This window comes from Ahaetulla prasina, chromosome 13 (assembly GCF_028640845.1).
Source record: "Ahaetulla prasina isolate Xishuangbanna chromosome 13, ASM2864084v1, whole genome shotgun sequence".
Lineage (NCBI taxonomy): Eukaryota > Metazoa > Chordata > Lepidosauria > Squamata > Colubridae > Ahaetulla > Ahaetulla prasina.
Genome location: NC_080551.1, coordinates 4885893 through 4912741, shown reverse-complemented (window position 1 = coordinate 4912741; position 26849 = coordinate 4885893). Strand labels below are relative to the sequence as shown.

The 26849-nt window shown below is 43.1% G+C and overlaps 1 protein-coding gene across 1 annotated transcript in view; it reads right to left on the bottom strand.

The window, feature by feature from the left end:
- The window catches only part of IGF1R (insulin like growth factor 1 receptor), a 273210-nt gene that overhangs the window by 226915 nt on the left and 19446 nt on the right, over window positions 1–26849 (bottom strand). Inside the window, exon 2 of the mRNA XM_058156688.1 lies at window positions 14486–15031. Within this exon, the coding sequence (XP_058012671.1) occupies window positions 14486–15031 (546 nt within the window). The remainder of the gene's footprint in view (window positions 1–14485; window positions 15032–26849) is intronic.

Below are 26849 nucleotides of genomic sequence, written 5' to 3'. Positions count from 1 at the left end.
AAGCCGCAGCTTATAAATATTACAGAAGGAACCAATTCAGAACCAGAGGCATTTCCCACCCCCCTCCTTTTCCCATTCATGCCCGCATACTTTGCATAGATTCAATATTTTCTAAAGGACAAAGAACGTGGTTTGACGACCGGAGGAGGAGACCAGAGACCGGGATGGGGAGGGGAGAGGGGCGCCTTGCAATTCACTCGGCCAAAGCTGACGGCACAAGATTTTCGATTGACGTAAATAGCTGCGAGGACTTTTAAAATCAAACCTTTGCTTTAATTCAGCCGCATGCCAGCAGCGAAGGGGTCGTCCACCATGGCCGTTTTGTTTGCTCGGCTTGGTGCGGACGCTGAATCCAAACACCAAGGGCAGTTCCCGATTACAGAACTGTGCTGCAAAGGGACACAGAAAATGGATCCTTGTAAGTTTGCGTCCTCCACTTACGACCACAATTGAGCCCCCAAAATTTATGTTGCTGAGTGAGAAATCAGTTAAGTAGGTTTTTACCCCATTTTTATGACTTTCCTTGTCACCTTTCTTCAATCAATCGCTGCAGTTATTAAACCAGTAATCCAGTCGTTAAGTGAATCTGGCTGTCCCCATTGAGTTTGCTTGTCAGGTGGTCGCAAACAGGGATCACGTCACCCCCAGGACACTGCAAACATCATAAATGTGAGTCGGTGGTCAAGCATCCGAATGTAAATCACGTGACCAGGGGGATGCTGCGATGGTCGTAAGTGTGAAAAATTTATTTATTTATTTATTTATTTATTTATTTATTACTCGTATTTGTATACCGCCCTATCTCCCGAAAGACTCAGGGCGGTTCACAGGCAAATAAAAACATTTATATACAAATTAAAATAACCATTTAAAAAACTTATTCTAAAGCCCGATTCTTAAAAAATGATATAAATATTAAAACTAATTAAAACCCCTATAAATTTAAAATCTAGTCCAGTCCTGCACAGATGAATAAATGTGTCTTAAGCTCGCGACGGAAGGTTCGGAGGTCTGGAAGTTGACGGAGTCCTGGGGGGAGTTCGTTCCAGAGGGTGGGAGCCCCCACAGAGAAGGCCCTTCCCCTGGGCATCGCCAGACGACATTGCCTAGCTGACGGCACCGAGGAGTTCCTCTCTGTGAGAGCGCACGGGTCGGTGAGAGGTATTCGGTAGCAGTAGGCGGTCCCGTAAGTAACCCGGCCCTATGCCATGGAGCGCTTTAAAAATGGTCATAAGTCACTTTTTTCAGTGCCGTCGTAACTTCGAACGGTCACTAAATGAGTGTTGTTGTAAGTTGAGCACTGCCTGTATATCCATATTCCTTCAGAGCCCTTGGGTGACCCCCCAACCCCTAAAAGTTCCTTGCATTATCAAAGGTTTTGCTTTGCAATAAATTTATGGGCAATTACATTTAAATATGGCCTAAATCAGTGATGGATAACCTTTTTGCCATCGCGTGCCAAAAGCGGGGGGAGTGCGGGGAGGATCGTGTGCGCCCGTGCCCACACCCATAATTCTATGCCCCCCCCCCCCGGTGCATGCCCGTGAGACACCCCCCACTCCCCCCGCGTTTGACATGGTGCGTCAAATAGGCCTTTTTTTTCACTCTCCCCAGGCTCCAGAGACTTTCTAGGAGCCTAGGGAGGGTGAAAACAGCCTTTCCCATTCGCCCGGAGGTCCTCCAGAGGCTGGAAACAGCCTTTTTCCTGACTTCCGGTGGGCCCAGAAAGCCCGAAAAACAGCTGGCCAGCACACATATGTACGCCGGAGCTGAGCTCACGTGCCCACTGATATGGCTCTGTGTGCCATCTGTGGCACACGGGCCATAGGTTTGCCATCACGGGCCTAAATGAAGAGTTTTAAAAGATGTGACAGGGAAAATTCTTTAGTAAGGCCTCAGAGCTCTTCTTTACTTTCACAATTGTCCCTGGGAGGGAGCCAGAAGCATTTCAATGTTGTTTCTGAACAACTTCTATTTAGTCCAAAAGTATTGTATTCTAAACAGCATGTCTAAAAAGAAATAAAGAAAGAATGGGAACAATCAGAGCATCAGTTTTTAAAGGCAGGTCCATCAAGTAACAGGCAGTAGGGACAGGGGTGAGTTTCACTTACCTTTACCACCAGTTCGCTGTGTGTGTACACGCTCACTTCGTGCGCACGCTGTTTGTGCATGCACCCGGCCTTTTGCACATGTGCTTTGCTTCCTCGCGTGCCTTCAGCACATGCACCTGGCCTCGAAAACGTGCCTAAATAGCAATTGCCGCTAGCGGTTCGCCTGAACCGGTGCGAACCGGCTGAATGCCACCTCTGAGTAAGGAGAAAGCAGAGCTACTGTTCTTTGCATCAGTTTTCACACAAAAAGAAACTGGAAATAAAAATTGAAAACAAGCAAGAAAATGGTAAGAGAACACCTATCTGACCTTGATGAATATAAATCACCGGGACCTGACAGGTTACATCCCAGAGTTCTGAAGGAGGTGACAGATGTTGTCTCAGAACCATTGCACTATATCTTTCAAAAATCCTGGAGCACTGGAAAGTGCCCAAGGATTGGAAAAGGGCTGATGTGGTTTCCATTATCAAGAAAGGGGGGAAAACAGAGACAGACAGACCCAGGAAACTACAGACCGATCAATCTAACACCAATACCGTTTCCCCCAAAATAGGACATCCCCTGATAATAAGCCCATCAGGCTTTTGAGTGCATGGCAATAAGGCCAAGTGCTTATTTCAGGGTTTTAAAAAATATATATAAGACTGGGTCTTATTTTCGGGGAAACACGGTACCTGCAAAGACCCTGGAAAAGATCATCAAGAAACAGATCTGCGAACAACTCGAAGCAAGGTTCCATGAGTCCATACGTTTACAGGGATCGTTTATTATTAAAAAGCATGTTCCATCCTTCCATTAGATTTCCCATTTAATTAGATTCTTTGCTGGTCTTCCGTAAAATCAGCCCGTAGCGTGAACAGCACTCACTAGGTGCCTGTAAAAGTACTGCATCTCAACCAGCAATATAAATCATATTTTCGTACCGAAGACATTAAGAAGTTATCAGACACCAGCCAGATTAAAAAGAGATGGGCACGAATTAAAAGCCCTGGCCAATAAAGATGTTTTTTTTTTTTGGCTTTTGTTTCTGGCATACCAGATGGCACACTGGGACACAGGCCCACAAAGCCGTAAAATTTTAAAAAAAAAAAGATGTGGTTTTATCGATGCATTATAGGTGTACAACAATTTTTCTTGAAAATGCGAAGTTGGGGTGGGGAGGGGAAGAATTCGCCTCCCATTGATTCCCAAGGAAATTCAATCTGATCCAAGCGACTCAGATACAGGGAGCCCTCAAAGTACGACGACGGTAAGGGAGTCCGCCCATCATAGTCGTAAGTCGGGACATCCCTAAAAGACTTTACAGCCTCTTTTGAAAGTGGTTGTTCAATGGAAGCCATTAATCAAAGCAAACGCTGCAGCTGTTAAGTGGATACAGTTGTTAAGTGAACTCATGGTTTGGTATGGGTTCAAATCTGCCCAAAACTGGAAGTTAAGTGATGGTTTTGTTTTTTTTACAAAACTGTTGTAAAACACGTTTTGTCAAAATCTGTGGGAACGCTACAACCAACCATAAATGCAGTTGTATTACAAAGCGTCCAAATTTTGGTCATGAGAAGAGGGGCCAAGTAGTTCCAAGGTAGGTCCATCATCATTTCAAATGGTCGCTAAGCAACCAGTCGTAAGTCGAGGACTACCTCTATTTCTTAACCATCTACAAAAGATAACTCTCACACTCAAAACCAGCATTAAAAACGCTCCATGGCCTAGGGCCGGGATATTTACGGGACCGCCTACTGCCACCATTAGCCTCTCACCGACCAGTGCGCTCTCACAGAGAGGGCCTCCTCCGGATACCGTCAGCTAAACGTCGGCTGGCGACCTCTAGGGGGAGGGCCTTCTCTGTGGGGGCCCCTACCCTCTGGAACAAGCTCCCTCTGGGGCTTCGTCAACTCCTCGATCTCAGGTCCTTCCGCCGCGAGCTGAAGACGTTGCTGTTTCGAAGAGCAGGACTAGCTTGAATGTAGTTTTAAATTGGGATTTTTTAAAAAAGGGGTTTAAATGAGGTTTTAAATTTGTATTTAAAAGTTAGAGCATCAATTGAATTAACTATCTATTCTTTTAGCTGTTTTTTATCTATTATATGTTTTCTGTTGTTTTTTGACTGTGAACCGCCCTGAGTCCTTCGGGAGATGGGCGGTATACAAATATAATAAATAAATAAATAAAATAAATAAATTAAAAAAGGGGGCTGCATTTTCCCCTCATTTTTTTTCGACAAAACATATAGACCTACCGTGGGAGATTATCGTGAAATTTATTAGGACAGGTTCCGCTGTTTTATCCAAAGCAGATTCCACTGATGTTTCTATTGCCACCTAGTTAGGAAGTTTCCTACAGGTAGACCTCAAATTGTGGCCAAAATTCAGCCCCAGCGTTCGATTGCTAAGTGAGACATTTGTTAAATGAGCTTTGCCCCGTTTTACAACCTTTCTCGCCAGTTGTTAAGTGAAATCACTGCCGTTGTTATGCTAGTAACACAGGGGTTCAGTGAATCTGAGCTTCCATGTTGACTTGGCTTGTCGGAAGGTCATAAAAAGAGGATCACGCGACCCCGCAACCGTCATAAATATGAGTCAGTGGCCCAGCGGCTGAAATTTTGATCCTGTAATCATGGGGATGCTGCAAAGGTCATTAAGTAAATAATAAAAATGCGAAAATAATAATAATAAGTGTGAACAACGATCAAAAGTCACTTTTTTCAGTGCTGTTGTAACTTCGAACGGTCGCTGAACCGTTGTAAGCCAAGGACTACCTGTACTTGATCTCCTGGGGAATGCCAACTGTGCCCGTCTTTCTCCAAGGCATATCCTAATTTTTCTTTTCAATTTACAAGGGGACGGAGGAGGATGGGGGGGGGGAAGAATCCCCAAAGCTGTGAGAAAAGGGGAGAAACAAAGAACGGCTCGCCTCGTCTCAGCAGCCGTGGCAGCTTTCGCTTTTCCGGAAATCCGGAATTGCAACATCATTGCCCGCTGCTCCTGCCAAAGGGAGATGTACGTGGAAAAGCAGTTGGCATCTTCTCTGCAGCCCCCAGGAGGAGGAGGAGAAAAAAAAAAGCACAGAGTAAATATTGCAGGATCAACCTTGCAACCGCCCGGTGGGAACTTACCCGACGACAACCACTCCAAGGGTTAAGGAGGAAGAGGAGGAAGGAAGAGGAAGTCACTAACGACAGCAGGAGGCAATTCAAACTTCCTCCTCACCCATTTATTATTATTATTTTTAATGAACAAGAACAAAAGCCCCTCTTTGCACTTTTCCATCCAGTTTTAATTATTCGTTACAAACGACGCCGTCGATCGCCAGCCACACGGGCACTGTACACCAACAGCTCGCCCTGCCCACTGCTGGCATTATTTCTGGAAGAGACGCATCGGAAAGGAAGCAAGAGATTTCTTTCTCCACCCCCCCCCCTTTCCCCTCCTCCTGCCTTTGTTTGCGATAACTAGCTTCTGCTCAGGGACAAAATTAAAACAACGAGTTTGCTCCAAAAAGAACTAAGTGTTCCCAAACGCAGCGTTCGTTCGTTCGCCCGCCCACTCGGTCTCCTTTAGTGGAAGGACTTGTCGAGAACAAAGGGATTCGAACACAGGTTTCCTGGGGAGGTGAGACTGCCAGCCTCTCCGCAAGGCAAGCAGCCAGAAGTGGAAATAAGGAGGGACTTGCAACCGTGAAGGGCTTCAAAGCAAGAGAGGACAGGACTTCAAAGCAAGAGAGGACAGGACATCTGCATCTATGGGTAGTCCTCAATTTAACACCCCAGCTGAGCCCAGTGGTGGGATTCAGCCAGTTCGCACCATTTCGGGAGAACCGGTTGTTAACTTTCTGAGCAGTTTGGCGAACCGGTTGTTGGAAGAAATCATTAGGGCAGAGAACCGGTTGTTAAATGACTTGAAACCCATCACTGGCTGAGCCCCAACTTTATGTTGCAAAGCGAGGCCGTTAAGTGGGCTTTGCTCCATTTTAAGATATTTCTATCAGAGTTGGTAAGTGAATCAACCGCAGTTGTTAAGTCATTAACCCAGCTGTGAAGGGAATCTGGATTCCCCGTTGACTTTGCTTTTCAAAAAGTGGATCACATGACCCCCGGATGTGGCAACTGTCATAAGTACATGCCAGTTGCCAAATGTCCACATTTTGATCATGTGACCGTGGGGATGCTGGAATGGTTGTTAAGTATAAAAAAAAAAACCCGGTCATAAGTCTCTTTTTCAGAAATAGAAATAGAATAACAGAGTTGGAAGGGACCTCGGAGGTCTTCTAGTTCAGGGGTCGCCAACCTTAGCAAGTTTAAGACTTTTGGACTTTCTGGGAATTCTGGGAGTTGAAGTCCACAAGTCTTAAATTTCTCAAGGTTGGAGACCCCTCTTCTAGTCCAACCCCCTGTTTAGGCAGGAAACACTATACCACTTCAGACAAATGGTTATCCAATCTCTTCTTAAAAACTTCCAGTGTTGGAGCATTCACAACTTCTGGAGGCAAGCTGTTCCACTGATGAATTGTTCTCACTGTCTAGAAATTTCTCCTTAATTCCAGGCTGTTTCTCTCCTTGATTAGTTTCCACCCATTGCTTCTTGTCCTACCCTCAGGTGCTTTGGAGAATAGCTAGACTCCCTCTTCTTTGTGGCAGCCCCTGAGATATTGGAAGACTGCTATCATGTCACCCTTAGTCCTTATTTTCATTAAACTAGACATACCTAGTTCCACCAACCGTTCTTTATATATTTTATCCTCCAGTCCCCTAATCCTCTTGGTTGATTTTAATGTAGTTGTAACTTCGGTCACAAAATGAATAGCTGTAAGTTGAGCACTAACTGTATTCTCCAAAGTAGCTGAAGGCAGGACAAAAAGTAACAGGTGGAACAGCATTAAAGAGAGCTCCAATCTAGAACTAAGGAGAAACTTGCGGGCAGTGAGAACAATTAACTCGTGGAACAGCTTGCCTCTTGGGAGTTGTGGCTGCTCTATCGCTGGAGGTTTTCAAGAAGAGACTCAACCTGGCCGACACCTCCAGCACCCACCCACCCCTGCCACGCTATGTAAACTCTCGTCTTGCAGAAGGAACCGCCCAACTTTTGCAGGGTACGTACTGTGCCATACAGTCTGCTTACTTAAAGCACTGCCCACTGTCTCCCATATCTGTCCAGCTGATTGGATTTGGCACAGCTGGCACACGCCAAATTTGATTGATTCCATCAAATCTTTATTATGGTCATAGCATGCCATCAATTAAACAGCTTTATCTATCGGGACTCTGTAGGTATGCCCACTCCGTCGCACCAGCTTGGCGAGGGACACTCAATCAAGCAGAATAGAGTTGGAAGAAACCTTCGGGGTCTTCTAGTCAGTTTTGGGCACCACACTATAAAAAAGATGTTGAGACTCTAGAAAGAGTGCAGAGAAGAGCAACCAGGATGAAGAGGGGACTGGAGGCTAAAACATACGAAGAACGATTGCAGGAACTGGGCCTGGCTAGTCTAGGGAAGAGAAGGACCAGAGGAGACATGATAGCAGTCTTCCAGCATTTGAGGGGCTGCCACAGAGAGAAGGGGGACAAGCTATTTTCCAAAGTACCCGAAGGCCAAACAAGGAATAATGGATGGACACTGAACAAGGAGAGATGCAACCTGGAAATAAAGACAAATTTTCTGAGAGTGAGAATAATAAACCCATGGGACAGAAGTTGCCTTCAGAAGTGGTAGGAGCTTCATCACTGGAAGCTTTCAAGAACAGACTGGACTGCCATCTGTCAGAAATGGTGTAGCATCTACTGCTTGGGTAGGGGGTTGGACTAGATGACCTACAAGATCCCTTCCAACTCTGTCAATCTGTTAAAAAGCTTAACTAAAAAAAAAAAAGCTTATCTGTTAGTCCAGCTCCCTGCTCAAACAGGAGAACTTACACCATTTCTGACAAGTGGCCGTCCAGTCTCTTCTTAAAAGCCTCCAGTGATGAAGCAATGAAGGAAATCTTAACATAACGTAACAAGAGAGTTGGAAGGGACCTTGGAGGCCTTCTAGTCCAACCCCCTGCCCAGGCAGGAAACCCTACACCATCTCAGTCAGATGGTTATCCAACATTTTCTTAAAAATTCCCAGTGTTGGAGCATTCACAACTTCTGCAGGCAAGTCGTTCCACTGATTAATTGTTCTAACTGTCAGGAAATTTCTCCTCAGTTCTAAATTGCTTCTCTCCTTGATGAGAGAAGATTCTCTCCTTCTTGCTTCATCGCAGTCTACCATTCTACCATTATTTTTGATGTTTTCTTGATTTGATCGCAATCCCTTGGACTGTGGGGGAGAGCTGCAGAATCACTGAGGGTTGTAATGAATTAATTCTGTTGCTGTGAGTTATTCACTTCCTTGCAACCATAACGTGATGGAGGAAGCGTCGCCAAAAAAAAAAATGTTATCTTTAGCTTTACTGGGCTTAGGTGCTGTGGAGCATACAAATCCTAAAGTTCAGGATCGTGCTGAAAACAGTGAGACTTTGTTGTCTGTTGCCTCCTCCCCATCCGGCTCCTTTTGTCGCCCTTCTGCTCCCTTTCTTGTTCCTCCCAAGCAGAGTAAACAGGACGCTTCCTTTTAAACAATTGAACATTTATAATTCCCTTGTTTTTACTTCCAAAAGAGTGGCGGTTCCCGCTCCCCATTCCCAGCACAGCGCTGGCAGAGATCAACTATTCCTTTCTTGAAGTTCAGGCTCACTATCATGAGAACTCTTCATAACGTGGCTCTTGATATTCTGCAGCTCCTTCAAGAGTGAAGCAACTACAGATCTTAAAACAGAGTAACAATCTTGAGAGGTCTTCTAGTCCAACCCACTGCTCAAGGCAAAAGACCTTATTATACCATCCTGGTCGAGAACGTGAACGGACTGGAGGCTAAAACATATAAGGAACAATTGAAGGAATTGAGTATGTCTAGCTTAATGAAAAGAAGGACTAGGGGGTGACATGATAATAGTCTTCCAATATTTGAAAGGCTGCCACGAAGAGGAAGGGAAGGCCAACCTATTCTCCAAAGCACCTGAAGGCAGGACAAGAAGCAATGGATGGAAACCAATCAAGGAGAGAAGCAACCTAGAACTAGGGAGACATTTCCTAGCGATGAGAACAATAAACCAATGGAACAACTTGCCTTCAGAAGTTGTGGATGCTCCAACGCTCCATCATTGAAGATTTTTAAGAAGAGACTGGACGTTCCTTTGTCAGAAATGGGATAGGGTCTCCTGCGTGAGCAAGTTGTTGGACTAGAAGATCCCCAAGGTCCATTCCAACTTATTCTGTTTAAATGGCTGTTAGTTCTATTCTTGAAAGCCTCCAGAGAAGGAGCGCCCACAACTTTTGAAGGCAAGCTGTTCCAGACAATTAATAGTTCTCACTGTCAGGAAATTCCTCCTTATTTCCAGATTGGATGTCTCTTTAATGATCGTCCACCCGTTATTTTTTGTCCTGTCCTAAGGTGCTTTGGAGAATAGGCTGACCCCCCTCTTCTTTGTGACAGCCTCTCTTACTTAACTGCATTGCATTAAATGTAATTACCCTGTTCCCCTGAAAATAAGACTCAACCGGAAAATAAGGCCTAGCAAGATTTTTCAGGATGCTTGTAATATAAGCCCTGCCCCAAAAATAAGCCCCAGTTAAGACTGTCAGCAGACGGAGGTGTTTAATACTGTATTTCCCCGAAAATAAGACCCAACCGGAAAATAAGCCGTAATGCGTCTTTTGGAGCAAAAATTAATATAAGACCAGGTCTTTATTTTGGGGGAAAACACAGTATTAAATAATAAGTCATTCCTTATGACTTATTGCACGATTATTTCCTATTCTTCAGTCCAGTCTATTTTCCTATTCTTCAGACTTGAAATGTAACCCAGATTTCTCAGCTCCGTGTCTCTTTAGGTTAGCTTTGGGGATGAAACGAATCTTTTTCAGGCTTTACTTTTTTCTAGGATTCATAAAGATCCATGACCACCACACAATGGTGATGTTTGGAAATACCTTAGGATTTTAAATCAAATTAATTGCTGATTCCATACGTCTTCTTGACGTGTTTCCTTCTTCCTTAGATACTAGATTTTCCTTCTAGATATTTTTTTCCCTTGAGTTTAATTGGGCTGGGGCCACAGACTGGAGAATATTCATATGCAAGTAAGGCATGAAGCTTCATGTTCATACTTTAATTTATGATAGACATGGAATCAAATAATCTGTATCCAGCCGAGCTCCAACTAGATAAGAGCTTTCTCTTCTTTTCTTTCATCACCTTCAAGAAATCAATCAGTAAAATGCAGAACTTTGGCATCTCCACAGTAACATTTCTTCCAAGATAAACTTTTCGTATTAAGCAGGGTTACAATTACAAGGGGAGTGTTCAGTTTTTTTAAATGTATTTATCTGTTCTGTATTTCTTTTGTTTCTGTGTATACTGAATTGTCTGTTTTTATTTTAGGTCTGTCCGTCTGAAAATGGATTAATTAAAAACTATTGGGTGACTTTTAAAAAATACAGGCAAAGAAAAAAGGCCAAGAGTTCAGACAATAAAGTTTTACAGGAAAATGGATCAGTGTAAAACAAAATGTGTGGTCCGTGCATCTCAATAAAAAGTCCTTTGGCTAACTACTTCGATTTCCATCTGTATAAAATAAGGTTAAACAAGTTCCATTTATCTTAGAGAGCACATGAAACAGCTGCCAATGAGGTATTCTTTCCATTCTTACTCCGTCAATGTAAGTCAACGTCTTCAAATCCATAGCAAGAAAAGTCTAGTCTCACACTTAGCCTGGAGACCCCAAAATATCTCTCTTTATTAATGCTAATTTGGCTTAAATAAAGGATTTCAGGCTTTTTGGTGCTCTCTGGGCTTGGTTGTTTTCTTGCATACATTTCTTTACTTAATTTGAGACCAAACTCCACTCCTTTTTAGCACTGATAGTGTTACCTAACTGGGTAATGAAACATCTGCAAGAAAACAATCAAGCTCAGGGAGCAAGAAGGATTCCTCGGCTAAAGTTCCCTAATTAGTTAGTTCTCTAATTAAGGAATTACCAAAGAGAAAACCACACTCTTACCAACACTGCTGGGGCAAACCACCTGTATATAAAGAGAGAGCAAACCTTCTAGCACTGATGGTGATACCTAGCTGGGTAACGAAATATCTACAAGAAAACCACCAAGCTTAGAGAGCACCAAGGACTCCTCAACTGAAGTTCTCTAATAAGTTAGTTCCCTAACCAACCATACCCCACCAACAATGGCAAGGCAAACCATTTGTACATAAAGAGAGAGCAACCCTGCCCCCTCTTTTAGCACTGATGATGTTACCTAGTTGGGTCATGAAACATCTGCAAGAAAATTACCAAGCTCAGAGAGCAACAAAGACCCCACAGTTCAATCTGACCTACAAAGGTTCTCTTCTATTGAGAAAGGATTTGCCTCTAACTTTGTATTTTTCACCACACGAGTTAAATTTGCAACCCTAAATGACAGGGGCTCTCCCCAAAAAAACGCCAGTTTGCAGCTCTCTGCTATTAGACGACAAGCCAGGCTTTCCAGTGCCACTTCATGGACAGAATGAAGGCTATCCACTCTCCAAAGACAGGCCTCAGTGAACGTATCTCCACGTGCCCACCCCAAAAGCCATGCCAATCATTTATTTTTGCTTTTCTTGGTTTTCCTCTCAATTAAAAAAAAAAAAAACCTCACCAGTAAGAACAAAACTACAGTGTGCATCTTTGGCCACAACAATGACATTAAAAAACACACACAAATACACCAAGCCATAATATTTATTCAAGAAACATTGCTAGCCTTGACTGCTTTGATTGAAAGTGAGCCGATAACCTGGATTGGATTCGTACAGGTGGAAATTTTCATGAATTACCAGTTCTCAACACCTGTGTCCTTAGCGCTGGGTCATGTTGCTGGATCTCAGGTTCCATAAGGCTATACTTTTTCAAGGGAAATCAAAAGAAGAACGGGAAGAGGAGAGGCTTTATGGGTAGATAATTTCAGAGCTATACGAGATCACAGTTGTATCCTAACCACTATCTGGTCTGTGGTTGAGACATCCCTCCCTTCTCTGCTCTCTCACGCGGACACATTAAAGACAATTACAGGGCAAACTTTGAAAACATCCTGGAAAACAAAATCTATCCACCAGCGGCCGGCAAGATACAATTACATCCACACGCTATTGTACAGAGATCGCACGGCGTATGCAACACTACAGCGGCCCTCGTCTCGTGGCCACAGTTGGGACCGGAATTGTGGGTTGCTAAGCGATGTTGTCGTTAAATGAATCAATCCCAGAACCAGACTCCCAATTTTATAAACGTTTTTACTCCGGTCGTTAAAGGAATCACATCATCGTTAACGGAACCCAGCTTCCGCCATTGACTTGGTTTGGTCAGAAGCTAGCTGGGGAGGTGACATGATGGCAAGATGTCGCAACTGTTCTAAATGTGACCTGTGGGCTGTGAAAATATCTACAGACTCCCTCACATCTTGGACATAAACTGTTTCAACTCCTACCCTCAAAACGATGCTAGAGCACTCCATACCAGAACAACTAGACACAAGAACAGTTTTTTCCCCAAACGCCATCACTTTGCTAGTTCCCTCAACACTGTCAAACTATTTACTAAATCTGCATTCCTATTAATCTTCTTCTCATCCTTCCTATTACCTATCTCCTTATGACTATAACTTTGTTGCTTGTATCTTTACGATTCATATTGTTTTCTTTAGCTTCCTAGTATGATTTGATTGCTTATTTAGTATCCTATGACTATCACTAAGTGTTGTATCTTATGATTCTTGATGAATGTATTTTTTTATGTACACTGAGAACTTGTGCACTGAAGACAAATTCCTTGTGTGTCCAATCACACTTGGCCAATAAAGAATTCTATTCTATTCGCATGCTGTAACAACTGGTTTGTCCAGAACCGAAAAATGTGAGTGTGCACGCCTTCCGCACATGCGCGCGGCATTGAAAAACTGGTGATTATATAGGACTGTGGGGACACGACACCACCCTTGCTCCCCCTCCCCACCGCACATTCGCATGCAACCCCTCCCTGCTCCCATACACATGTGCACATTACCCCCTCGCCCCCCGTTTTGGGCCTAGCAGGCCTCCCTGCAGCCTTCTGGGCCCAAAAACGGGCTGTGGGGAGCACGCCGCAACTCCCCCCCCCCCGCCGCCCATGCATGCACAACCCCACATTATCATTTATTTGCAGGTCAAAATTGGACATTCTCAAGGACTCTTGATCTGAAGAAACATTTGCTGAAAGTCAAGATAGGAGGTCAAGATAGATCAAGATAGGAGACGGTTTCTATACATCACCTTGAAATGCCTTAAAGAACAAAAATACAATGCAAATATAATAAAGGAACAAAGCTACCTTGTAGATGCTTTCCTAGAATTTCTAGTTCGAAATGGCAACCCAGACAAGCTGGCTTACTGCAGACTATTTTAACCCAATGCATAACGTTTTTAAAAAGTTCCCCCCCTCCCCTAAATTCACAGTCTACATCAACGCTAATACAGTACCGCTCAGCGTAAAATTTATCCCAGGAACCTTCCCCAACACAGCACGCAATGGATGCTGGGAATGTAACTACTGAATAAATTGACAATACTTATAAAGTAATAAAAGCAGTATACATTAAATAAAAATCTAATTAATAAATAAATTCCCATTGGGAATATGGGAATTGCAGTTCCAATACAGGTAGTCCTCAACTTACAACCGCAACTGGGTCCAGAATTAATTTTTGTTAAGAGGGAATTTGTGAAGTGAGTTTTGCCCCATTTTACTTTTCCTGCCACATTTGTTAAGTGAATCATTGACAGTCTTAAATTATTAACACGGTTGTTAAGTGAATCTGGCTTCCCCATTGATTTTGCTTGTCAGACGGTCACAAAAGGGGATCACATGACCCCGGGACACTGCAACTGTCATAAATATGAGTCAGTTGCCAAGCACCTGAGTTTTCATCATGTGACCATAGGGTTACTGTAATGGTTGTTAAGTGTGAACGATGGGCATAAGTCAACTTTTTTCAGTGCCGTTGTAACTTCAAACGGTCACTAAACGAACTGTTGTAAGTCAAGAACTACCTGTACATCTAATTCAGAAGTATCCAACCTGGGAACTGGGAACTCAATTCCCAGAATTGAAGAACTATGCTGGCTTGTGATTTCTGGGAGTTGAAGTCCACAGGTCTTAAAGTGGCCACCAAGGTTGGATACCCCTGATCTAAGTTGGAGAAGACAACAAACATATGCATTTTTGTGAGGGTGTTATTACACAGGTGACAGCATTATTAGTTAAAATTGAACCATCAATGAACTCTTACTTTTCTGGCAGTGGTTGGAAGTCCAGCAGCGGAAGCTGTATTCATTATTTATGGAAGTCTTCTCACACAGCGGTTTCTCCTCCACCGTTCCTGGACACAAATCCCCACATTCTTTTGCCGGTTTATTTCCTATAATGTAGTTATTGGAAACAGCATCCAAGATCAGAGACCAGTCCACCGTGGATAAGTAACAGAGGTCAGAATTCTTCTCGATCCGGATGGCTCCCCGAGTGATGTTCCTCAAGTTGTACAGCCCAATTTCCTTGAGGTTGGTCATCTCGAAGATGACCAACGCGTAGTTGTAGAAAAGGCTCTTGCCCCGAATCACAGTCAAGTTCGGAAAGAGGTCGCTGAGGGTCTCCAGGCCAGCCACGCGGAAAAGCAACAAATAATCGGTGATCATGGTGAGTTTGGGGAAGCGGAAGTTGCTAAAGTCCTCTCCTTGATTGATCAACAAAATCTGGAGATATCCTTCCACCACTGTACAGCCCTCCAGCTGCTTCAGTTCCTCCATACTGTTGCGTATGTCGATGTTTGGCCCACAAACTGGGGAGACAAAAAGAGTGGGATTAAGACGGTTCAGTTCATGGTTGTTACGAAATGCAAATGTAAATCGACTATTTGTCGGGCATGAAAGAGAAGGTCCACAGTGACAGTTCAATTAAACTGCTTTATTGCTAAAAGTCTACACACAGGAATCTTCTGAACTAGCACCTAAGGTACTTAAGATAAGGGTCAACGGAAATCAAGAGAGGTTGGGCTTAAGTCTGTTTGTGGCTACGTAGGAATTCTAGGCTGATTCCCCTTTCAACTCTGCCTCCAGGTTTTCCTCTTACACTTTCCTTCCAAATCTAATTTTAGCACCACATTTCCTTGCTAACAGAAGAAGACTCCAACCAAACGTCCTCCAATTATTTTTATGAGACTATGATACTCTGATACACTCAATATCAGATAACTTATTAAGATACAGTAGATGGGCCACCCGTTATACCAGACCCGAGCATTTTACAACCTCCGTGCCACATGTGGCCCATTGGCTACCCCTCTGTGGGGTCAATCAAAAATTAGAAATCGAATGTGAAGAAGCGTTCACCATGCATGTAATAAAACTACGTTGCTTTTATTTTGAATGTGACTATTTTTTTTTCCAATTTACATATGTACACACTTGCATGCTTAGGCATCATCAAAGCCTACATTGGTTTGGTCAGCCGTAACAGTCCCAGTTTGTCATATGGCCTCTTAGGAAAAGTAAATCTCCATTATACTAAACCAGGGGTCTCCAACCTTGGCAACTTTAAGCCTGGAGGACTTCAACTCCCAGAATTCCCCAGCCAGCTTTGCTGGCTGGGGGATTCTGGGAGTTGAAGTCTTCCAGGCTTAAAGTTGCCAAGGTTGGAGACCCCTGTACTAAACTATAAGCCAGGGGTATCAAACTCAAGCATCCGACCAGCGGAGTGCTTATATCTGGCCTGCGGGGTCAGCCTGGAAATAGCAAAGAACTGGCCCGCGATGCCTCTGGCAGCCAAAACAGGGCACGGGGGTGCACACCCGCTCCCCCACGGCCCATTTGGGGCATGGACGTTCTCCTGAAGTACTCTGCTGGCCAAAACAGGGTGCAGGAGGGCCCCATGAGGCACCCCATTTTGGGGACCTGGATGGTCTCCTGCACCACTTTGCCAGCTAGAATGGAGCATGGGGGGGGGGCGCGTGAGGCCCCCTGGGCCCTGTTTTGACCAGCAAAGTGGTGCAGGATGCCATCCAGGCCAAAAATGTGGGGCAGCGGGTCCTCATGCACCCCCCCACAGCCTGTTTTGGCCAGCAGGGTGCTGCAGGAGGTGTCTGTCCCATCCCCTGCCCCCTGCCCCCTGCCCCCTGCCCCAGGTCCGGCCTGCGGAGAACTACAATCCTGATCCGGCCCTTGAAGAAATCCAATTTGACACCTTATAAGCCATAATTTTTAAACAGTCAATAAATGAATATACTCAACATACAAGTAACCCTCAGTATTATCATTACAGCTTAATGCTGTTTGGAAAAGGCACCAAACGATCCCTGGAATTCGGAGCTAAAGAGTCTTCAAGATTATACTTAGCAATGGAGTTCTTCTTTCCCCAATAAAGACAACTTTATGAAGACACTTGCCAGTACTTACATTGCTAATATTCTTGTCTTTAAACAACTCAGATTTTACGATGTATACGAGGGCTTTCGCCAACTAAAATGAAACTGCCCATTAATAGCAATAGCACTTAAGACTGATATGCCGCTTCAAAATGCTTTCCAGGCCAATCTAAGCAGTTTACAGAATCAGCATACAGCTCCAAAACAATATGGGTCCTCATTTTACCGACCTCGGAAGGATGGAAGGCTGAGTCAACCTTGAGCCGATCAGGATCGAACTCCTGGAGTGAGCAGTGAGCTTGCCTGCAATATTGCATTTTAACATCATGGGAATGAAATGATAAAAATAGAAATAAAACTTAGACTTATATACCGCTTCATAGTGCTTTACAATTTTTCTCTAAGCTGTTTACAGAGTCAGTCTCTTGCCCCAAACAATCTAGGTCCTCATTTTACCAACCTCAGAAGGATGGAAGGCTAAGTCATCCTTGAGCCAGTCAGGATCGAACTCCTAAAGTGAGCAGTGAGTTAGTCTGCAGTACAGCCTTCTAACCACTGCGCCACTAGGGCTCTCAACCCATAATGTGGTTTCATTTCAATTCAGCATCTTATGCAAACCGAGCTATGGTAGCAACCACAATTGGGACTGGCAATTATGTCACTAAGCATTGCAGCTCTTAAGAAGAAAACTGTTGATTGCAACTTTCATGCCTCAAGACCTGGATATCCATAAGAAGCTTCCCACTCAATGGTTTCTTGCTATCTATAAGATACCCCAAGAACAGGCCTTCTTAGTGATGGCCCCCTTGTTTGGCCCTGTCTGAAGAATGGATGTAGGAATTGGGTATGTCTAGTCTAATAAAAAGAAAGACTAGGGGAGACATGATAGCAGTCTTCCAATATTTGAGGGGCTGCCCCAAAGAAGAGGGAGTCAAACTATTCTCCAAAGCACCAGAAGGCAGAATATGAAGCAATGGAGGAAAACTAGTCAAGGAGAGAACCAACCTAGAACTAAGGAGAAACGCTTCCATACTTCCACCTCTCACAATACTAGACAACACAGTATCAACAGTAGAAACCTTCAAATTTCTAGGTTCTATCATATTGCAAGATCTAAATGGACAGCTATCAAAAACATCATCAAAAAAGGACAACAAAGAATGTTCTTTCTGCGCCAACTCAGGAAGCTCAAACTGCCCAAGGAGCTGCTGATTCAGTTCTACAGAGGAATTATTGAGTCTGTCATTTGCACCTCTATAACTGTCTGGTTCGGTTCTGCAACCCAACAAGAAAGACACAGACTTCAGAGGATAATTAGAACTGCAGAAAAAATAATTGCTACCAACCTGCCTTCCATTGAGGACCTGTATACTGCACGAATCAAGAAGAGGGCCGTGAAAATATTTACAGATCCCTCACATCCTGGACATAAACTGTTTCAACTCCTACCCTCAAAACGACGCTATAGAGCACTGCACACCAGAACAACTAGACACAAGAACAGTTTTTTCCCAAGGCCATCACTCTGCTAAACAAATAATTCCCTCAACACTGTCAAACTATTTACTAAATCTGCACTACTATTAATCTTCTCATCGTTCCCATCACCAATCTCTTTCCACTTATGACTGTATGACTGTAACTTTGTTGCTGGCAATCCTTATGATTTATATTGATATATTGACCATCAATTGTGTTGCAAATGTTGTACCTTGATGAACGTATCTTTTCTTTTATGTACACTGAGAGCATATGCACCAAGACAAATTCCTTGTGTGTCCAATCACACTGGGCCAATAAAAAATTCTATTCTATTCTAAATTTCCTGATAGCGAGAACAGCTTGCCTTCAGAATTTGTGGATGCTCCAACACTGGAGGTTTTTAAGACGACAACCATTTGTCTGGAGTAGTATATGGTCTCCCTCTTGAGTAGGAGGTTGGACTAGGAGACCTCTAAGGCCCCTTCCAACTCTGTTATTGTACTATTCCGATATATTATTGAGATTCTGGGGTCTCATAAATGCTTGACTACTTAGGGAAGGCTCTGGGGATGAGGAAGCCCACCCACCCTCACAGTGATACTGTCAAGGTTTATGATGCCTTTATGTTCTTGGGTTTTTTTAAAATTCTATTTTAGACTTTGCTGTGTCATTCTGAAAGTTCCTTCAAGCTTACGGGAACCGAGTAGTGCAAAACTCTTAAATCAATCAAGTTGCAGAAAGAGAGGAAGAGGAGGCAGGAGTAGACTTTGGTCCTCAGAGTAGCAGGTGCTTCAAGCAGCCCTTGCCATTAGTTATGTTCTCAACCTTTAGACTGTTTTGCTACGACTGTTGGGAACACAAGAGTTCTTATCGTAGTAAGTGGAAAATTCAAAAACAAAAATAAAAATTTGGACCAACCCTGCTCTAAAATACTGATTGGACTAGATCTATAGATCTATAGATCTAAAGCAGCCTTTTTCAACCTTAACTTGAAATGTGTGAGATTTAACTCCCAGAATTCCCCAGCCAGCCATGTTGGCTGGGGAATTCTGGGAATTGAAGTCCACCCATCTTAAAGTGGCTAAGGTTCAGATACACAGATCTTAAGCTATGTGAACCTCCACTTAAGGGGGAAGATCTTGAGGCCTCTAGCATAAACTCCAGATCCAAAAAAAAAAAAAATCACAACCAACTCTCTAACATGACAGCATAGAAAGAAAAAGGAAGGAATATCCGCATTGTTCTACTTATTGCATTAACGTCGTTGAATCCATTTAAGGAGCCAAAGTAAACTGGGGGGGGAGGGGAAATCACATTTTAATACCCTCTTTGCTGGAACACTGGAGTTGGAAAATGCACAAAGTTTAGGGGTGGTTGACAAAACACTAAATAGTCCTTGACTTACAACAGTTCGCTTAGTGACCATTCAGAGTTACAACGGCACAGAAAAAAGTGACATGACCATTTTTTACACACTCGCATCTCCATGGTCATATAAGCAAAATTCGGATGTTCGAATCCAGCTACTTCTGTTTTTAACCCAAAATTTTGCCTTAGTTTTGTGTAAATGCAGCTATCTGTGATTTATCCAGTAAACCATAGTTTAACGGAAAATATGAAGTGGGGCAACATTGGGAGAATGAGTAAGAATTCATCTAGGAAAATCAGTTCTCGATTTTCCAACAGTTTAATAAGGCTTTTATTCCCCACGAGGAAAGCTTTGGCTTACAGAGAAATTGAATTTAGAGGTTTTAAAAGAAGTTCATATGACGGTTTAATAAGATTTGAATATTTTATACCATAAATCATATCTAACATTCAGCCATTGTATCTTTATCTAGCCGAGTTCACTTTTCTGTTTCTTGTTTTTCTTCTAAAAAAAATTCTTCCATTCAACTCTAGTTAATGACTGCCTAATACGTCAGTTCTTATTTTTGTTTATTTTGCCTTGAAATTAACGTAATAAAAAGACAATCTTATCCTTGTTCAAAGAGTGCTAGAGTTTCTTTTTGGCTGCCGTGTGTTTTCATTGGACTGTAGTTTACACACACAGACACACACACACACACACACACACAGTTCGAGTGTACAGCATACATACACACACACACACGTCTTCCAAAGCATAAAATCAAATATAATGTTATTCATTCAGCATTTCACGCAAACTCTCTGTAATTTGCTTCTCGCCACTAAGTAATTCAGGGAGTTTTAACTACACATGGTTGCTATTCTCCAATCTGATGCCCTCTAGATGTGTTCAATTTTAATTTTCATAAGCAACTCCAGCACGAAAAGACAATAAATCAAGGAGAGCAAATTTATTGTATCTAAAGTAACCTTACATTTGAAGCATAGCATTTTAAACTCTTTCTGTGCTCCAATTCCCAGTGAAAAGTATGTCTTTCCATTTATTTATTTATCCAATGTATATTGGGTCGCCCATCTCAACAATTGGGTTGACAAAGAAAATTAAAATAAAAACAACTACAAAGATTACAAAGGTTCAAATGCACAGCAGCTTTCGCAGCTCAAGACAACACAATACTGTAGCTGTGTCTCCATTTGGAAGGTTTGTTGAACAGTCGCTGGAACGTACAGCACACTAAGCCATTATTTAGCGCATAAACCACAATAGCTAGTTCGCACACAACACGCTGACACACAACAGGAGTGACCATATTGTCATTTCATGTAGTGAGTGAACCCAGCTTTTTTAGCACATCTTTTGTTTAGCATCATTAAAGCCACCGCATCATTAAAGCCACCGCATCCTAACTGCTTCACAAGCTACTCCCAGCTATCTCCTCCCCACCCTCCCCACCCTGTGCGAGCACAGCCACTCCCCTTTGCTGGGAAAAACAACAAAGCAGATGCACCTGGGGACAACCAGGGACAGATGCACCTGGGGACAACCAGGGACAGATGCACAAGCTTTGTAAATGACGCAGCTGCTTTAAACCAGTAAAAAAAGAGATGCTTTGAATTGAACTGGGGGAAAGAAATGACATCTGCGGATTCCTAGATGCCTGCCCGCACATGGATTGGATGCATCACTGAAATCCTGGCTTACTAAGGGCCGCGGTGTGGCTCAGGCTGTAAGACAGCCTGCTATTAAACACAGCTGCCTGCAATTACTGCAGGCTCGAGTCCCACCAGGCCCAAGGTTGACTCAGCCTTCCATCCTTTATAAGGTAGGTAAAATGAGGACCCAGATTGTTGGGGGGACAATAAAAGTTGACTTTGTATATAAATATACAAATAGGATGAGACTATTGCCTTACACAATGTAAGCCGCCCTGAGTCTTCGGAGAAGGGCGGGATATAAATGCAAATAAATAAATAATAAATAAATAATAATACTAGACCATCCTCTGATTGTCTGTAATAGCAAGCTAAGATACAGGCATAGTCCTCAACGTGCGACCACAATTGCACCCAAAATTTCTGTGGCTAAGCGAGCCAGTCGTTAGGCAAGTTCTGCTCCCATTTTAACCACCTCGCTTGCCACAGAGATTCAGTGAATCGCAGCAGTTGTCAAATTAGTTGCAAGGTTGTTCAGTGAATCCTGCTTCCCCGTTGACTTCGCTTATCAGAAGGTCACAAAAGGGGATCGTCTGATCCCGGGACAGTGCAACTGTCATAAATGCATGTCAGTTGCTAAGCATCTGAATTGTGACCATGGGGGATGGTGCAACGGTCGTAAGTGTGAAAAACAGTCGTAACTCACTTTTTTTCCGTGCCCTTTGAACGTTGGTCACTAAATAAACTATTATAAGTTGAGAAGCGTCTGTAATTAGCTTGCAACATGAAGGCACAGGGCTTTATCTTTGCCCCTCCTAAGTACCTGTAGGTAGTCCTTGAATTACAACCATTCACCTAGAAACTATTCAGTTACCCATCACTTACCACCTGGTTCCAAAGTTCTAATGACTGCTTCCCCCGGCCATGTTAGTAAAGTGATTAGATTTGATTATAGCCGTTTGGAGAGACTTTTGACCACAATTTATGATGTTTTTGACAAAACCTGGAATTTACTTCCCCCAAAACAGATTGTAAAATCGAGTCAATCACATAGCGACCCACTTAATGACTACCTCGACTTCCAATTGTCACTGCCGGACTCGATTGCAGTCGTAAGTCAAAGACTACCTGTGAACCAATCACAAGTTGAGCTCTTTGCATTGCAGTCAAGCTAGCCAATTTCCTCAATGAACAGTAAGTTTGGTTGCGTTGCTATTCAGCATCCTGGTTTGTCAGGAAGAACAGAGAAGAAATCCAGGGTCAGCTGCATTCGAAATAGTAATTCCTAGTTTATCAACTCATTAAAATTTTAATAAAGGGAATCCAGAGGTTTTTATACACTGACACACAGCTCATTCATTGTAAGCCAGGAATCCTATAATCTGACGTTCTTATTCTTCTTTGATAGTTTTTATTTTGTTTTGTTTCCCAGGAGAACTGGGAAAAAGATTGTTTCAAGTTTGGAGCTTAATACTTTAATAACTGTCCATGGGATTTTCATGGCAAAGATACTGGAGTGGGTTGCCCTTTCCTTCTCCAGTGGATTACGTTTTGTCAGAACTTTCTGCTATGACCTGTCCATCTTTTTTTTTTTTTTAATTTGAATTTATATCCCGCCCTTCTCCGAAGACTCAGGGCGGCTTACATTGTGTAAGGCAATGGGTGTCTTGGATGTCCCTGCACCGAATAGCTCATAGCTTCGTTGACCTAGGCAAGCCCCTTCACCACAAGGCAGTAATCCATGAAGGGGAAGATAGAGGGCAAATGTTGGGAAAGATTGAGGGCAAAAGAAGAAGGGGATGACAGAGAACAAGGTGGCTGGATGGAGTCACTGAAGCAGTAGGCATGAGTTTAAATGGACTCCAGAGGATGGTAGAGGACAGGAAGGCCTGGAGGAATGTTGTCCATGGAGTTGCGATGGGTCGGACACAACTTTGTAACTAACAAAAACACTTTAATAACTGTAATACAAGTCCTAATGAAGAGGCCATAATGCATTTATTTACCTTTTTCATTTAATCTTCCCCCACGGGTGAGCAATGACAAGGTTTGTGTGGCATGCAAATTAAAAGAAAATAAAGAAAATAAACCATAAACAGTAACAAAGCGACACATTTCTACTTAGAAAAACAACCCGTCCAGGGATTAAGACCACGTCACGGCCATCTCATATCCCAGAACCACAAAACTGTGTTGGTTTTTTTGGAAAAAAAAAACAACATTATCGTACAAATATGAAACAATGGCTAGATTATAGCACAAAGATCTTCAAACTTTGAAGTCCACAAGTCTTAAAGCTGCCAAGTTTGAAGACCTCTGTTCTAGCATCTTGCTAGGCCTGGTTGCAGCTGTTTGCTTTTAGCTATCTCTAAACCAACAATTTGTGGGTTACGGTTATCTCTCAACAAGGCCACGAGTTTAGGGCAACATTAACAGCATCTTTAAATATGCTGAAACGGAAAAGATCATCACAGAAAAATACTAACAGCCCATTTGGTCTAGTGGCTAAAGGCACCAGGCTAGAAACTGGGAGGCAGTGAGTTCTAGACCCACCTGAGGTAGGAAAGCCAGTTCAGTGATTTTGGACCAATCACCAGGAGACGGTGAGTTCTAGTCCTGATTTAGGCATGAAAGCCAACTGGTTGACTTTGGGCCAAACACCAGGAGACAGTGAGTTCTAGTCCCGTTTTAGGCATGAAAGCCGGCTGGATGACTTTGGGCCAAACACCAGGAGATAGTGAGTTTTAGTCCTGATTTAGGCATGAAAGCCAACTGGTTGACTTTGGGCCAAACACCAGGAGATAGTGAGTTCTAGTCCCGTTTTAGGCATGAAAGCCGGCTGGATGACTTTGGGCCAAACACCAGGAGACAGTGAGTTCTAGTCCTGATTTAGGCATGAAAGCCAACTGGTTGACTTTGGGCCAAACACCAGGCTAGAAACTGGGAGATAGTGAGTTCTAGTCCCGTTTTAGGCATGAAAGCCGGCTGGATGACTTTGGGCCAAACACCAGGAGACAGTGAGTTCTAGTCCTGATTTAGGCATGAAAGCCAACTGGTTGACTTTGGGCCAAACACCAGGAGATAGTGAGTTCTAGTCCCGTTTTAGGCATGAAAGCCGGCTGGATGACTTTGGGCCAAACACCAGGAGACAGTGAGTTCTAGTCCTGATTTAGGCATGAAAGCCAACTGGTTGACTTTGGGCCAAACACCAGGAGATAGTGAGTTCTAGTCCCGTTTTAGGCATGAAAGCCGGCTGGATGACTTTGGGCCAAACACCAGGAGACAGTGAGTTCTAGTCCTGATTTAGGCATGAAAGCCAACTGGTTGACTTTGGGCCAAAGGCACCAAGCTAGAAACTGGGAGATAGTGAGTTCTAGTCCCGTTTTAGGCATGAAAGCCGGCTGGATGACTTTGGGCCAAACACCAGGAGATAGTGAGTTCTAGTCCTGATTTAGGCATGAAAGCCAACTGGTTGACTTTGGGCCAAACACCAGGAGATAGTGAGTTCTAGTCCCGTTTTAGGCATGAAAGCCGCCTGGATGACTTTGGGCCAAACACCAGGAGACAGTGAGTTCTAGTCCTGATTTAGGCATGAAAGCCAACTGGTTGACTTTGGGCCAAACACCAGGAGATAGTGAGTTCTAGTCCCGTTTTAGGCATGAAAGCCGGCTGGATGACTTTGGGCCAAACACCAGGAGACAGTGAGTTCTAGTCCTGATTTAGGCATGAAAGCCAACTGGTTGACTTTGGGCCAAACACCAGGAGATAGTGAGTTCTAGTCCCGTTTTAGGCATGAAAGCCGGCTGGATAACTTTGGGCCAAACACCAGGAGACAGTTGAGTTCTAGTCCCGTTTTAGGCGTGAGAGCAGGCTAGGTGATTTGAGGCCAATTCCATTCGCTCAATCAGGCCCACCTCACTGGTTGTTTGTTTTGAGGAAAATAAGAGGAAACAGATGTGTTGGATAAGTTTGCCACCTTGAGTTATTTGTAAAAATAATAAAGGCTCTGTGTGTGTGTGTGTGTGTGTGTGTGTGTGTGTGTGTGTGTGTGTGTACAGATACACACACATACATAAGTGGTAGCTTGGTACTCAACTGCTTTGGAACTCATCGAATTTGGTACTCAATGCATTTTGACGCAAACATTTTGTCCTGTAGTCATTGTTTGTTTGGTACTCGACGCACAAGTGAGAACTTGTCACCTGCCTCATGACTCACTACATTATTATTCCTTATGGGAAAAAGGTGTTTGGTACTCATTGTTTTTGGTTGTCATCGTGCCTCCCGGAACCAATTCAAGATGAGTACCAAGATAACACTGTTTGTGTGTGTGTGTGTGTGTGTGTGTGTGCGTGTGCATGTCTGCATTTGTGTGTCTGTGTATCAAGAACGATGTCGTGAAATTTCCCTTTCGATCTGGAAGCAGAGGAAAGGAATTTGGGTAAATTTCTTGAGAAAACAAAGACAAAATCCCAAGATTGGCTCAGCAATAAAATTTGCAAGGAGCACCAAAAACAATGCAACTTAACCCTCCCTCAAACATCAAAGGATTGATTTGAACCCCCACCCCGCAAGTAGCTTCCTCACCCCCGCTCACCCCACCTCCCCAAAAAGACCCCAGAACAGCATTCAAAGAAACTTCTGCCATATAGCCTTTTAGAAGGGAATAAAAGCAATATACTTGCAAGTACTTGGAACAAAGAAAAAGAGAAAAAATTGAGTTTGTCTCCACCATCTTTCGACCCTAACTAGCCTCTAATAAAACATTTCCCAAAGTCAGGGGTGCAAATCCGTATTGTTTTAATTGTGATGGTTAGATAACTCACAACATCTCACATGGAACAACTTGTGAAAAGCAAATAATAATAATGGCGATGATGATGATGATGTCCAAGAATTTTATAAGATACATCAACAAATTGCAGCTTCCTGAAATAACACCAGCAGAACTGCAAAAAACTGCGCTACTTGGAACATCGTACATCTTAAGAAGGTATTTAGTTGATACCTAGGACGCTGGTAGCAACCCGTATCAACCATTAGCACCAATCAATGGTATTTTTGATGCATTTTTGAATGTTCAGTTGACTGAGTTTCATGTTTAATGAATAAATAACAATAATAACAATAATTTTAAAAATAGTTTTTATCTTGCCATGTTGGCTTGAGATTTGGTATCCCAGTTTTGTGTTTTGTAGGATTATTGTCAGTGGAATTAATGCGATGTTGAACAGTAGTGGTGAAAGTGAGTCTCCCTGGAAGATTCCTCGTCTGATGTTGACTTCACCAATGTTCTCCCCATTTGCTGTTAGAATTGTTTTCCATTTTTGTATATTTGCTTTCAAAAATGTACAAATATTTTTGCTGATTCCAAAGTTTTTCAATACTCAACAGTTCAACTGTTCAGCAGCAACATCAAAATGAACTTTGGACTTGAAAAATGTGCTATATTATCCATGCAGCAAGGAAAAATGGAAAAAAATAGAAGGAATAGAACTGGGAAATGGAAACATAGCAAAAGCATTAGCAAGGATGATCCTAGGCATATTGGAAGCAGATAACATCTTGAATGGAAAAGTCAAAGAGTCAACGCAAAAGGAATACATCAGGAGGGTCCGAAAAATATTAAAATCAAAGCTGAAGGCTGGAAACATAATTAAAAGCATTAATACATGGAGGCACAGGTCCAGTGATATGCTACTCAGCTGGAATCATCAACTGGAAAACTTGG